At 49.7% G+C, this 15,421-nt stretch overlaps 1 protein-coding gene across 1 annotated transcript; it reads right to left on the reverse strand.

Annotated features, from left to right (window-relative positions):
• Window positions 1-4,582: 4,582 nt before the first annotated feature.
• Window positions 4,583-14,504, reverse strand: LOC112295691 (protein CELLULOSE SYNTHASE INTERACTIVE 1). The gene is made up of 7 exons (XM_024547547.3): window positions 13,671-14,504; window positions 12,478-12,638; window positions 9,048-12,258; window positions 6,195-8,739; window positions 5,609-6,063; window positions 5,200-5,316; window positions 4,583-4,947 (listed from the first exon to the last, which is right to left on the reverse strand). The coding sequence occupies exons 1-7, from the start codon at window positions 13,692-13,694 to the stop codon at window positions 4,804-4,806; spliced, it is 6,657 nt and encodes a 2,218-aa protein (XP_024403315.1). The 5' UTR covers window positions 13,695-14,504; the 3' UTR covers window positions 4,583-4,803.
• Window positions 14,505-15,421: the final 917 nt, after the last annotated feature.

Here is a 15,421-nt window from a genome sequence, read left to right on the forward strand (position 1 = left end):
ACCAATTCTATTCCTACCCCTAATTCTTAGCCATTAATTGATGAAGTAGTTGTGGCAAATGCAAGTGAATCACAACAATGACCATGTGTAAGTTTAGAATAAAAAATATATTTTTAATACTAAAAAATATAATTTTAAATTAATTAATGTAGAAAATTCTAAATAAACAGAAAGAAGTGGATTAGCAATAGCAATAGAATTCATTGCAAAATTCTTATGGAGATATTTATATGTAGTTATAAATTTAAGTTCCAATTAGTATTGAGGTTACTTGGTGGATTAGTCTCCTTGTCCATTATTTGAGTTTTTTTTAATTTAATTTGTAATAAAAAAAAGATTTTAGTTATAAAATAAATAAAATAAATAAATAAATAATAGAAAGAAGTTCAAATTCAACACTTAAAATTCAACACTAGCGATTCTATAATTTTAATAATTATAAAGTGATATAAGAAAAGAAAATAATAAATATAAATAAAATAAAATAAAATAAAATCTAACAATAAGTGAAGGAAACTAGTAGTTGATTTGAAGAAAAAAAAAAGTTTGCTCTAAGTTTATTGGACAACTTCCTATTCAAAAGGGATCTTAAATCTTCATGGAATTTATTTTTATTTTTATTTTATTTTTTTAGTACATAATTTGAAGCTCCAAATATTGTGGAGTGGCTATTGGTAAGATGCTAGGCGGATTTGTTGGCTTGTTTCTTTTCTTGTCTTTATATTTTTGAAAGGTTTTTATTGCAATAGTGACAATTTTTTGAAGATGTTCATTGTGTTTTGTGGCAATAGTGTTGCTCATATACTTGTATTGTTTTTATCTTTGCTTCTAAAATTAGTGGCTCAATGATTGGCTTTGTTTTACAAGTTTTACTCCAAAATCTCATCATTGTCTATTTTGATCCTAAAAACCTTTCCTAACTTTGTTTCAATGAAAGAGATGATTGACCTGAACTTCGCTATTAAAATTATTGAAATAACCTATGCTAGAATTTTGAGCATATCTAAACCAAATGTAGCTTTGTTATTCTATCTTATTTCAAAATTAAAATTTGGACCTTAAGTACAAATTCTATATGTGGTTTTGTAAGAGAAAAATAAGAAAGTTTTTTGTATTACATCCTTTGTGAATTGTTAGTAGATCTCTCTCATGCATTGTGGGAGCTAAAATAAATCCCCACTAGTTGGAAGTTTATTCTAATTCACAACAACTAATTTATCTAAGTATTTTATCATTTCCAACTATTGCTCAATTCTTATTGAAATAACTCTCCAACTTCTCTAAATTAACTCCATTAATCAAAAGGAATCTTCACAATAGATTGCACTTGCAACATAAAGTCATCCAAAAAATTTCATGCATAGTTAATATTTTCTTTTTATATTATTTTGGTTTACAATAATTCATTCATTAACAAAACTTCATCCAATAATGAAAATTCATTCCTGAATAACATTTCATCTGTGAATGAGAATTCATCTAGAATGAGAATTCATTCTTGAATAACATTTCATCCGTACATGAGAATTAATCCGGAAATGGTTTCTCATCCAATATGCTTTATCATCCAAAAAAGTTTTCATCCAAAACCCTAATTCGGTCGAACCTTGACTGCTTACAATTCTAACATACTTTCATCAAGCTAATCTATCCTCATCCAACCGGGTTCCATCCACGGGCAGTTGGGCCAATTCTGGAAAATTCTCACTAGAGCTTAAGAGACGTCGAAGACGAGCTGGTCGAAGGAGACAACCGCAAAGCAACAGCAACACCAAGCTACAATATGAAGCTGGAAATGGGAATTCAAAAATGGAGCAGACACTGGCGGATGTGGCTGGTCTCACAATGTTGATAAAAAAAACTAGTGTATGACAAAGGGCCACGTGAGCCTCCGGTGCTAGTTGTTCACGTCAGGTTTTTAGCTAGGCTAACAATAAATCAACAGCTAACTGGATGTCCAACTCTTTTCACTACACGTACGTTCGAATGGTGCTACGATTTAGACTGTGCTACATGTTCCACGAGGCCTGTGCTCCCCAACGTGATTGGGAGATGCTGTTCGAGACCTTTTCAAGAAATGACCAATTGTAGTGCGAAGCAACTTCCAGAATGAAAGACTCAAATTGCAGATTGTAGGAGTGTCGAAACTAAACACAATTGTATGATGCTCTATCCACGGCTCGACCAGCAATGCGACATCGGCCGTTCAGTAGCACCTTTCTTGACGTCAAGGTCTTTGATTGCTCCAACCCTGAAAAAACGCTTCTATTGGACACCGCTTCACGCACTGCAACCATCGTCGTTCCACGCCATTTGGAGCTCCAGCCGCAGCACAAACCGCAACACAAGAACCATTGTAGCTGTTGACTATACTGAAGTCGCGCAATCACCCAAAGAAGACCACGGAGACGACGTGCAAGCAACACCCTTGCTTGCAACAACACAACAACCACTTGAGGAAATCAACTGGATACAGTAGCTGTCGTCCAGCAACTCGAGGAACTGGACCCGCCTGCACTCCTCAATCAAACCGCAACAATCGTAGACGCATCAAGCAACCACAACAGCGGCCGCGATGTTGAAAATCAGCAGTTACGGACAACAGCTTGAGAGAGATGGACAGCAATAGCAAAAGAAAGCTCAACGTTGAAAAAGAGCTCCACGGAGAGCCACTTGAATCAATCTACTCGGCAGGGTCTAGGTAGCCGGTCATCAACTAGCCCCAACGATGTCTCTTCACAGAACTAATAATAGATCGACGAAGAGAGAAGTGTGAGCCAAGGACTTAAGAGACTTCGAAGAAGAGGAAAACATGAATAGCGCAGCACGGTGGATCGAGAACGACAAAGAACAACACGACGACAACCAACGTTACGTAAAAAAAAAAAAAAAAAAAAAAAAAAAAAACACAGTAGACGACAACACCACTGGAACGGTAACCGCTGTGGTCGAGCGGAAACCCAACGACACCCGTCGAACAACCGAGCCAGAGAGCGAGAACTTTGAACTGTCTAGATCTGCCACTAGAGAAAACCAAAGCCGTTACTGCCTCAACACTGGACGACCATGCAAATAAAATTGCCGGTTCAAAAGGTTACGCCAACACTGCAACCAAAATGCCTAATAAACCTACAATTTATACAAACTATCAAACATAACCATGGTCCAATGCTAATTGTACTTATTCAAACCAAAATGCCTAAAAGACCAACTACAATTTATACAAACTATCAAACATAACCATGGTCCAATGCTAATTGTACTTATTCAAACCAAAATGCCTAAAAGACCAACTACAATTTATACAAACTATCAAACATAACCATGGTCCAATGCTAATTGTACTTATTCAAACCAAAATGCCTAAAAGACCAACTACAATTTATACAAACTATCAAACATAACCATGGTCCAATGCTAATTGTACTTATTCAAACCAAAATGCCTAAAAGACCAACTACAATTTATACAAACTATCAAACATAACCATGGTCCAATGCTAATTGTACTTATTCAAACCAAAATGCCTAAAAGACCAACTACAATTTATACAAACTATCAAACATAACCATGGTCCAATGCTAATTGTACTCATTCAAACCAAAATGCCTAAAAGACCAACTACAATTTATACAAACTATCAAACATAACCATGGTCCAATGCTAATTGTACTCATTCAAACCAAAATGCCTAAAAGACCAACTACAATTTATACGAACTATCAAACATAACCATGGTCCAACCCAATCCTAAAACCTGTTGTTTTTATTGTCATCCATAAATTGCAGTCTTCATCCACCTTTTCACAAAAAATTTCAACAACCTAAGCGATAATTGGTTTAAGGAGGTGTTTTCTTAAATTTTGCTATCTCTGGTACATATGGTAGTATAAGAGTACCTACATGGTATATATTATTCATATGTCTAGTTGATGTGTGTGTGATACAATAAGAATAGGAAAATTTGTTTTGTCACAAATGGGATTGACCAATTTGTACTCTAAGTAGTGGAATGCTTATCACAGTAATTATCAAAATGAAACTATAAACAAGGTATTTTATATTAATATTCTTACTGCAACTTTCTGAGTTTTGGTTTCACATTTCTTTATTTTCATGGACATGTGTCCAGTATGGCACCCTGAAGATACTACAAAAAGTGAACGAACAAGCTCAAGATTCATGAATAAAACCAAACACAAGACTGGAAATAACTGGTCAAGATGAAAGGTGCATGCATAAGTCAGTAAAGTAAAGCCGTGCATTAGATACCAAATCACTTTTGTGAGGATTTAAATAAAAATAACACAAAGTTCTTTCAAAAAATATCCAGATCATGCACATTTGCATAAATTCCATTTCCCCTTATCCAATATCTGCCCTCAACCCATACAGAACAACAAAAGTTCGACCCAAACCATAATACAATCGCAACAGCAAAAACATATAATAACCAGTTTAACGCTCAGAAAGAAGCAACAAAACTGGTGCTCAAAAATGCAAACAGACACTCACCGATTCCGAAAAAATCCTCCACAATAACGAATTAAGCAAATCAGTTCCAATACACAATCCGGCACGATTTATACCCGATACAAAGGCTTGAAACAAATTGAAGCCTAAAATTAATATTGAACAGCGATGAGAATTGAGAGGCTTTTCAGTGATGACGTCCTCTGGTTTCCGGCAGTTAATGCCCATAATGCGGGATCTGTTCTGCTGTACCATCTGTGGAACCTTCCATATCCTATAAAATTACACTACACAAACTACTACTCATCATCATACACTATACCAAGGCACTCATCGGTTGGACCATTGGAACTCCACTTCTAGAGTTCGTGGTGTTCCATCCCGGTTCGTCTCAGGCTGCAGCGTATATTGCCCGCTGATGGTTCCCTGCATCACCACTCTGTCTATCTGAATAGTCACCTTTCCTAACGAACCCTGCAAACATAAACGCCACATGGACATCCAGTTAGTTCTCCACCTTCAACTGGCCAGAACAAACCACTCACTGGCCCTGCTGATGCAGCATCGATCACACACCTGTCCTACACTACCAAGTCTCACCTGCAAAGCGATGTTACTACTGACCGTCCTGTTCTGCATCACTGAAAATCGAGCGCCTTGTGGCAAGACAAGACTAACAGGTTGCTACATTCATCAAATCCGATCCCACCTACTGCTGTTACTGACCTTGCCGAAGGCGCCCTTGTTTTTGCAAGCGATGTGAAGCTTTTGACCTTTGGGTGGATTGTCAAATGCCCACGCGAAACCCTGCTTCCATTGTGGAGACACGCTTTGGCTCACAACCTGTGCCAAACAACATACGATTTGTCAAGCCTGGACGCTGATTTCCTGCACCAAACCCGACCCCTGCCACAGATTTCTTGTGCTACGACTGTCGATATCTCGACCACAACGAACACATTCACCAATACCACACCGGCGCTCGTCCTCAACCCCACTTGAGCATCCTTCACTACCGTAGAACATTACTTGATGCATAACCCGCATGCGTCATCCACTTGACAAAATGCGAGCACGCATTGAAACGTCCATGATCCCAAACAAAATCCGGGCCGAAACCTCGAGGTGTCCACACCTTTGTCTGACGCGGAGGGCCATTGCCAAGTGTCAACTTGCAGAAGGCGTTCGTGCTCCCAACGGATTGCTTCAGATTGTGCCCTTGCTTCACCGTCACCACCAAGCTACCAGGCAAACATTGCAGTAGGATTTCCGCCTTCTCCGCGAACCTTGGCGGCCCCTCTCTCACCAAATACTGAAGAATGGGAATCGCCTCCGCTGCGGCCATGGCTTGCGCCTTCCCTACTTCCGCGGGACTATCTAGCCAATCCTCCTGGAGCAGAAACAGCGCATCCAGCGCAGCTTCCTGTGCGACCTCGTTCCCGGCCTTCAAAGCACCCACCAGCTGTGCGATGCTCTGCGTGGCCTCGTCAGTGGACCGCAGTCGGGGGAAGTTGCCCAGCATCACGGTCAGTGCCCTTGCAACGTCCTCATTCACGGAGGCGGTGGCCCATAGATCCTTCTCCAGAGCAGCTGTTCCACAAAACACCCCAAAGTCACCACCAAGCTTCACCATGTCACACTGATCGCCGCACACACAATCATGCATCAGCGGCTGAACCACTACCACGATCCTGGGGGCGTCGGTTGAGTTGCCGACTTACCTGCTAGAGCCCGGATCATTTCACTGGAAGCATATTCCTGTATCGTGTGATTTGCAAATAACTGTCTGATCAGTATGGCCGCTTGACCTGCGCTCTCCGAGTTACTCGATGCTAAAAGCTCCTGCACCACCTGAACACCCCCGGCCTCTGCCACAGCTCGCTTGTTTGCACGGCTGCTCACCACCAGGTTCTGTAATGCGCACACCGATACCATCTTCATCTCCTCAGTCGGCTGGTCCTCCAGCAGGCTGACCAGTGCGCGGCACGCCGAAACTGCATCGTTGCTGCGGGACAGACCTTCGTGCTGAAACAAATCCCCGAGAGCAAGAGCTGCCAAAAGCCGAGCCGGCTGTGTGCGCGTTTGAGGGTCCAGTAAATACTGCGACAATGGTGCAATCGCAAGCCTTGCCGCCTTCGTGTCCCGCACCTTGAAGTTGTTGAACAACGCCTCCAGAAGACGGGCTGCCGCTTCCTCACACTGGTGACACCGTAGCAGCTCCAACAACGCTTCCACGGCTCCTGCCTCGGTCATGCCTTCAGCGCTGGAAGAATCTTCTCTCTCCAGCAAAATCAGGGCGCTCAACGCCACCACCACTGTCGCCTCGTTGCTCGACCGCAACAGCTTCACCAGGACTGCTGGGGGCACCTTAAAGTAGTATTGGGAACTAAACCGAAGCACGTTTGACAGCACCAGGGCTGCAGCCTCCCACAGAGCATGGGGCAGCTGTGGATCCGTTTGCAGCAACAGAGCAGAAAGCTCGATGATGCCTCCCGCATCCGCAATCGCGTTCGGCCAGCTGTTGGACGCACTCTCCAACGCTCTTATCGCCTCTTTCTGCAGGCTGGGCACGCCCACCCCAACCAGTCTCACCAGTGGAACCACCGCTTGCTGCGTAAACACGTCGCGCTGGAACTGCTCCTGTGCCAAAAGGTGGGACAGAAGCTCTGCGGCCAGCTGCTGGACAGGCTGAGATGGGGAATCCAGCAGCAGTACAAGAGGCTCGATGGCCTGATTGGGTGTCAAAGTCAGATTCGCTAGCCGCTGCGGTTTCTCCAGAATGTTCACCAGAACTTGCATTGCACTGTGCTGCCCGGAAGTGCTCAAATCCGGCCGCGTCAGGCAGTAGAACAGCGGCTCCACAACCTTCGCTGCCGCTACTCCCTTGGCAATGCTACTGTTGTTCGTCAGGATGCGCAGCAGCTCCGCACAGAGAGCACACAGCGAATCTGGAGCTTCCAAAAGTATGTCCAGCACGTTGTCGATGATGCCACCTTTCACCATGTCCAACTTGCACAGAGGACGGTCCTTCGCCAACTTAATGAGCCCACTCACTGCAGCCTCGTGCAGACCAAAGTTGGTCCCCACCACCAGGTCCACCAAAGGCACCACGGCTCCGTTTGCAGCCACGGCCTCAGCCTGCTGCTCGTCGTCAAGAAGATTGTCTAGCGCACAAGCGCCGGCGTACTGAGCGGAGGGTGAATCCACGTCCAGCAGTGCAACCAACGGAGAGATGCAACACGTTGCCTCCGGAGTCGACCGAACTCGAGGGTTGTTGAACAGCGTGCGGCAAAGGTTCGCAGTTTCCTCTTTCAGTTCCAGCGAGCAGTCCGACAGCAGCACCCTGCACACTCCCTCCACGGCGTTCGCCTCCGAGTCAGCAATGGCCAACACCTTTGAAGGATTGTCCTCCGAAAGCGTGATCAGTGCACCGATTGCCACGCGCTGCTCCTTCTCCACTCCAGAGCTCAGCATTTCTACCAACGGGGCAATGGCTTGTCCTGCTGCATAGCTCATCCTGATGTGCTCGGCAGCAAACAGCCCCTGCAAGGCCCTGGCCGCACTCAGACGAGAACCCCGAGTTCCAAATCGTAGAACGGCAACCAACTGCTCCACAGCACCCACTGCAGAGTCGTGTCGACGCAGTTCGGGAGTGGTGAACAAGATTCTCAGCAGATCTGCTGTAGCTTCCTCGATGGCATCCTTCGGCCCGATGGACAAGTACTTGGTTAACCCATCCAAAGCGCCAGCTTCTGCCATCGCAAGCTTGTTCACATGGTTGTCTTCGGCCAGCTGGCTGAGCAGACCCAGAGCCAAGGGGGGAGCACCCGGACGATCGGCAAGAGGCTTCAACAGATCCACCAGCATGGGAATGGCCTTTCGAGCAGTGGCTCCCACTCGAATGTCGTCAACTCGGAATAACCGTTCTAGCGCAACCTCATCGGGATGCCCAGGTAGCGCAAACTCCTCTGACAAAGCCACCAACTCGCTTATGTCTGACGCGGACATCCCCAACATGTGGATCAGACCTCCTGCAGCCCCTGAATTGGCGACAGCTAACAAAGTGCCGCGGTTACCATTGCACACCAAGCTCGCAAGAGCTTGAGCTGCGAAGTATCGATCGATTGTCTCTTGCGACTTCAACAGGGTTGCCAGTGATGGTATGGCTCGCATTGTCGCAGGAGCGCGCGTCACATCTCGATCCGAGAACAAAATGGCAAGCAGGAGTGCGCTTACCCACGTACTCCCGTTGTCCTCCACTTCAGCCTATTTCAAGTTGCCACATTTGCACACACTCAGTAGTCAGAAACTTGCGACTTCTCCCACGGGATCAACCGAACACAACCCTCAACTTGCTTCACTAATCTCTTCGCCTGCGCCAAAAAGGATTGGCAATGCCCACTCAAAAACGAATAAAATCATACAACCCAAACCATTGTTAAAAACGTCAACACCACGGAAGAACCTGCGTATCCACTACCACGACCTAACAACCGCCGCACACATCCCAAACCACCTTACGTCCCACCCTCGTTCAACGTATGCGCCTCTGCAGAAAACGCGTCTATTCTCACCTCGCGAGCATTTGGTGCAAATATCGCAAGCTTCTCCGTCACAACTTCGATGGCACTCGCATCCGTGATCGCAAGCTTGCTCAAACCATCATGCGAAGCAATCACGCACAGCAACCACAGAGCAGCTGTGCCTCCCGAGATCTGAGCAGGCCCATAATCCAGAAACGTGTCCGCGTCCGCTCCACCCTGCGTTTTCTCTTTCCTTCTGGCTACCCCACTCTCGTCCACACTAAAAATCACTTCTTCCTCGGTGTCACTGGTGACAGCATCATCTCCGGCCTCTTCCACGGACTTGAAGCTTATCATATCCACCAACGACCGAATCAGCTCAACAGAGAACCCGGCTTCACGAAGAGCTACCATAGACACCAGCCGGTGCTCCTTTGCAGCGCAGATCAACAACGCGGTGCCTCCAACCTTCACTTCCAAGCTCGACGACTGTATGATGCGATCCGCTAGTGCTGCAATGCATTTTGGATTGTCCGCAATCAGATCGCCCAAAACCGCTGGCTGGTCTCGACATAGCCTTGACAGCACCTCAATCGCTTTCTCCTGCACTGTCGGCTCCCCCACCGCAAGATGCGTTACCAGCGGACTCATGCTGAACGGGGTTTCTGCCAATACAGCCCACGGCGGATGAGTGAATGGACCACTTCTTCTGGTCGTCCTCGCCAACGACGCCAGGGCTTCAAGTGCTTCAGACGTCGAACTCTCTTCCGAGTTCGTAGCGGCAAGAAGAGACACCAATGCGAGCACGGTGCCACACTGATGCACACTTTCCACCAGCACGTCGTCCACATGTCTGGACCGAAGCAACCGAGCGACTGCTCCAGCTGCATGCTCCTTGCCCGCTAAACTGCCCTCCCGCAGCACTCGCGTGAGGGGTAATATGATATCCTCCGCAGGTGCCTTTTCGGCCACCTCCACGTCCAACAAAAGGTTTGCCACAGCCGTCGTCGCAACTTCCGCCACGCTGATGCTCGACGACCTCGCCAGATTGATCAAGGGCAATATAGCATCCTTGCCCGCCTCCGCAACCTTCTGGTTCTGGCGAATGCACCCGAACAGAGCGGCAACCGCCCGCGCCGCCTGCAACGCAATCTGCTCGCTCCCTTCACTCACAAGCCTGATCAACGGAGCGATTGCCTTCACAATGTCCGGGCTCTCGCACACATCTGGCCTGAAGGCAAAGATCTCAGCCAGAACAGAGGCCGAGTGCTCCTGCGTCTCGTCTTTGCCGCTTGCCAGAAGCTCTATCAAAATCTCCAGGGCCTCGTACGCTGGAGCGCCCTCCTGGAATATATCCTCCTGGGAGGCCACGGAAAGCAAGCACCCCACCAGGTGCAGAACGTGGACCTTCGAAACTGGCAACTCGCCGGTCAGCAACGCAGTCAACTGGCTGATCGTACTCGCATCCGAATCCCGCACCAGCTGTGTCAGTGCTGCCGCTGCAATTCCTTGCCCCTTGAAACCAGCGTGCTTCAGCAGCCCCAGAAGCGCGGGGACGGCCTCTGCTGTCTCCACGCACACTCTAATATCCTCGCTGTGGTTGCACAGGTTGCCCAGCACATTCGCCGAATCTTCTTTCGCCTTCTCCGAACCACACTCCAGAAGCTGCACCAACGGCGGGATGCCCCCGGCTGCAGTGATGGCCCACTTGCTCTCATCTATCTCTTGCGTCAAAATCGACAGCAACGCAGCTGCGTGTTCCTGCTGCTGCTCCGCAGGCTGCCCCAGCAGGGAAATCAGAAGCTGCACGCCCTCCCGACCCCGCAGCGCTTGCCACAAATCTCTGTGCCCGCAGCAGATGTCCATCAGAGACATCGTCAGGCTCTCCTGCATCTCACCACTGGTCATCATGATCAGTCCCACCACCGTCTTCTTCCCTTCCGCGTGCTCTACACCCCGTGCCAGGTACCCATTCCCATACAGACTCGCCAGAGCTTCCACGACGCGCTCCTGAATCAACACCGACGTCCGGTGCCCAAGGTGCTTCATCAGAACCTCCTCCACGTGAAGCGGATCCACGGCTCCCGCAGCCTCGTCGCCATCGTCTAAAACCATCAGCGCATACGCCATTGCTCCAATTGCATCGGCTATCTTTGCTCCCGACTGCCCCTTGCTGTCTATTATCTCCCCAAGGTTCACTACCAGGGCAGGCAGGCCTCCTAATATGTTGGCAGAGGCGCCAAGCGCGTTCTCTTGCAAAGCTTGAGTGAACCTGTCCTGCGCCGACTCCTTGGAGGGACCAACCGTGGCACTGATCAACTTCTCCATCCCACCGGCACCTTTTATGGCGTGCCTGGACTCCCAGTTCTGAGCTGACAGAGCCCGCAGAGCACCAGCCGCTTCAGCTCGCACCGAAACGTCGTCATTGCTCAACAGCTGCAGAAGTGGCCCCATGGCCCCGGCGTGCAGCACCAGCTCACCGCTTTCCTCGACTGCTGTCATCAAACTCGCCAGCAGGGAGGCTGCATTTCTCTCTGCCTGCGGGTGTCCGGATGCCAGCAGCCTCACCAGAATGCCAACGCCTCCCGCGTCCAGGGTGGCAGGCCAGAAACCTTCGCTGCTGCTGCACAGGTTGCGAAGGGCTCCGGTCAGCAATCCCGGAAGGGAAGGATCCAGGGCGAGCCTCGGCTGCAGCTGCTCCCACAAGCTCACCACCACTCCCTCCGTGGAAAAGATCTTAGATCCCACGTGATCCTTCGAACCTCCCTGAGACACGGCGTTCAGGGCATCAGCCGCCACCGTCTGTGCCTCGGAAGAGTTGGACTTCAGCAGTGCCAGCAGAGGTGGAATGCAACCGCCCAGCAGCACTTTCACGCGCAGGTCCTCTTCCTTGCACAAAACCCCCAGGTTTGCGGCAGCATTCACTCTGGCAGCCAAGGATCCTGATCGAAGAAGCGCGACCAGCGAAGGCACGGCCTGCGGGTGAGAACCAACTGCCGCTCTGGCATCCTCTTGCGTATCTACCAATTCGAAGAGAATCTTAGAAATCATCTCCTTCTCCTCTACTGATGTGGACGTTGATCGCAGCTGCTCAATGCAGTTCGCCACTTTCGACGCCACCCCATCGACCACCACTACCACTTCCTCCTCCTCCTCCTCCTCATGCGCGGACACCCCACTGTGAGTCTGTACAATATTGGGATCCACAGCTTCCGAAGGTGAACAATCCGGATCACCCATTTCTATGACGCCACTCCATTCCCTGCAGAATACGTGAAATGGTTCACTCCTTCAAATCGATTGAGCCACGCGTCACACAAATCCAAAAACTCGACCACCGACCGAGCTGTACATGTACAACTTTCGTTACACGCCTTCGGCGCCAGGTTCACCGAGGTTTTGGATTTCACGCACAAAAACCGACTCCGCGAACAGTTACCATCTTCGACCCACACTGGAACTGCAACTGCACGACACGTACCTCGGAAGCGAATCTGCTGCAAGTGGCTCGGGAGTCTCTGGTAGCTCCATGGCTGATGCTACTGTCTGGGGATCAGACATTAGCTCAGACGGCTGAGGAGCTTCAGGCGTCTCGGCTGCTTCACCCGCCTGTTCACGCCGCTGCTCATCCTCTGTCATGTCCTGCGCTCAAACCAGTACTCCATCAATCACCACGCACGCACGCAAGCATCGAAACACGAAGGCTGCCATCAGACGACCAAGTCACTGCATTGAAGTATGAGAGAACAAAAAGACGCAGTCGCGAAGCCTCATCGACCTGGCCATCAACTGCTACCTTCTCAGTCCAATCGGAAAAGAGAGGTGGTGGCTAATGAACCGACACCGGTTTATTCTACTCGCCGTGTGAGATCCACGCCATCTATCGTATACAAACCTCACCAAAGCAGATCGCAGACTAGGGTGGAAAACAGAAAAATCGTCCTAGTGATCGACCCAACTCTGCCAATCCTGAGACGCTTTGTAAAATGCTCACTCGACAATACGGCCACCGCAATGCTCTAAATCCAACACGCCCACATCCTCTAAATCCCAAACGCACGCCTGCACCCCACCCCATGGTGAACCAACAGCCACCATTCCAGCAACCATGGCACAGCTCGATTTTCAACCTCCACCAAACCCCTCTTCGGATCCATTCCAGGACCACACTTCCTGCCGTAACGCGGTAGACAGAAGAAGAAACACGCATTTAGACACAGAGACTACCGCAGGCAAAGCACGCGATTACATACGTAGGCACTGATATTTGCTACTGAAGCGCCAAGACACTAACCCATCCAGTGCCGATCACGTCGAAGAAATGTCAACAACTTCACAGCCCTCTCCGGAGACACCACTACCTCCGGCCTTGAGGACGGACAACAAAACCAAAATAGACACGCCACGGGTTTCAAAGCACCAGAGCCGGTGCGCACATCCGACCCTGGAGCAGCTTCTAAAACCTCTCGCTCTCGACACGGCCAACTAACTCACTGCGCGACGCACTGCACACGCTCGGGACTCCATTCCTAAAAGCTCCAGTGCTACAACAATGTGCCCGCCCGCTCATATGCAAGCTCCGGGCCCTCCCCCCACTGTAACCTCGCCACCGCTCACCACAACCTGCAGTGCCAACATTGCAGAATAAACCATAAAAATCGAACGCGAACAAACCTGGGAATGCTGAGAATCCGGCATGGCATAGGCGGATCAACTCGGCAATCCAGCCGCATGCCCCACACTCTCTGATCCCTTACAAACCTTGCAAATGTATCCCTCCTCCTCCTGCTGCTGCTCTTCCTCCTCCTCGCCCTCTCTGGGCTTTCTCAGTCCTGGCGCAACGCCCCCACCTCCGCCACAAGCGCCTTTCTTATCATCCAGCCATCCGGACGGACACCTCCTCCGCCACCGCAGGCTATGCCTCCCACCCCAGACCCCGCTGCTGCATAATTGAACCCAACAGTATCACTCCATCACTCACCTGAGCTAAGCCGGGCTAAGCTACACCGAACCTTAAAGTCCCGCCCCGCTGGGCCTAACTCAAGGAATCAAAAAATCTGCTCGCTATGGTGGGGCACTCCGGCCGAGCGTACGCGACACATTCCATGAAAAACCCCGCATTCACCCCGCGATCACCCAAACTCAACACAGCGGCCAACCGGAGCCTAAAGCTCGACCAACTAATAATGTATCACACAGGCTATAAAAGAAGCTAATCGTCGCAGCACCAATGTACCGTAGCCCAGAGCCCAGCAGGGGGAGTAGAGAGCAGGAGGGCCCCAAATGAATAAAAAGGAGCGCAATCATGCACCTGCCAAAACCCACCGGAGCCCGAAGAGCATGCAACAAAAACCAACGAGGAGCCTTCGCTCTAATAAATTATCTCCCTAAGAGTCCGTACGCAGGGTTTGTCTCCAGGGGAGAGGCGCCAGGGCCCATGAGCTGGGCCTGCACCAGAATGAGCACCTCCACCCCCCCCCCCCCTTCTCGCTCCTCCCCCCTCGCCCTGCCAGCAACAATGCCTGCCAGTCCGCCAGGCTGCCTGCGAGTGTGTCAGAGCCGAAGAGGACAGTGGCCCCAGACAGACAGACAGCCAGACAACAGACGCTCCTCACCGCACCACCCTCGCACTCGTATCTCCTTCATACCCCTCCCCAATTATGGTGCCTCCGCGCTCGCCCTTCCCTGCCCTGCCCTTCGCTTCCCTTCCCTCCGCCCCACTCCTGGTTCGTGCCCTCACATGCGTTCTCCGCTCCGCAAAAGCGAGACACCCAATCGGAAAATCATGCGCACGCTCTCGATGGCACTTGACGCATCCCGTGGACGAGCATTCGCGGCTCTCTCTCCACACTGCGGGTGGCGATCCCACCCCCGCAACGGCTCACATACGACGTCCAGCCTACGGCAGCCACGGCGCAGCTGGGCAGCACTCCCGTCTGTCCGCCCTTGTGTTCGTGTGCGTTTGTTCGCTGCTGGCTCTGCCGAGGTTTGGACTTTGCACCACACGGCGGCCCCTGTTCCGCTTAATTTAGGGGCCCCCGGCCCCGATTCGTCAATCCTCCTTGGACCCGGCTGTGGCGTTTTCCGTCCTCTCTTCTTTGGCGTCTCCCCTTACCGGGCACCGCGAACGCTGTCGGAATACTCTTTTCGTCACTTTGATGATTATGTGCTCATTTTGATGTTAATGCGGTGTGCATGAGTAGTTCTGTCGAAGGTCTCGCTTATTCTTTTGAACTTATTGGTCCTGTTCTGAAGCGAGTGCATGCAGATCATTCTTAGTGTCCTAGTCGATTTAATTATAAAGCTTGTGTGTGGAGGATGATTTTTTTTTTATTCGTGCTCTATTAATTGGATGTGAAGCGCGTAGCAGTTTGTGCTGTTGTCTTAATTTGGACTTGTTTTTCCAAATTTGTTGGATTGAGGAA

This window comes from Physcomitrium patens, chromosome 19 (genome assembly GCF_059467195.1).
Source record: "Physcomitrium patens ecotype Gransden chromosome 19, ASM5946719v1, whole genome shotgun sequence".
In the NCBI taxonomy this organism is placed as follows: Eukaryota; Viridiplantae; Streptophyta; class Bryopsida; order Funariales; family Funariaceae; genus Physcomitrium; species Physcomitrium patens.

Bases quoted from the DNA above. Each gene is read 5' to 3' on its own strand.
- LOC112295691 (XM_024547547.3), bottom strand. From the start codon at position 13,694: ATGCCGGATTCTCAGCATTCCCAG. The intron at 5,317-5,608 runs GTGTGGACACCT...TGTTTGGCACAG, and splicing joins GCCCTCCGCGTCAGACAAAG to GTTGTGAGCCAAAGCGTGTC. The intron at 4,948-5,199 runs GTCAGTAACAGC...TTATGTTTGCAG, and splicing joins ACAAGGGCGCCTTCGGCAAG to GGTTCGTTAGGAAAGGTGAC.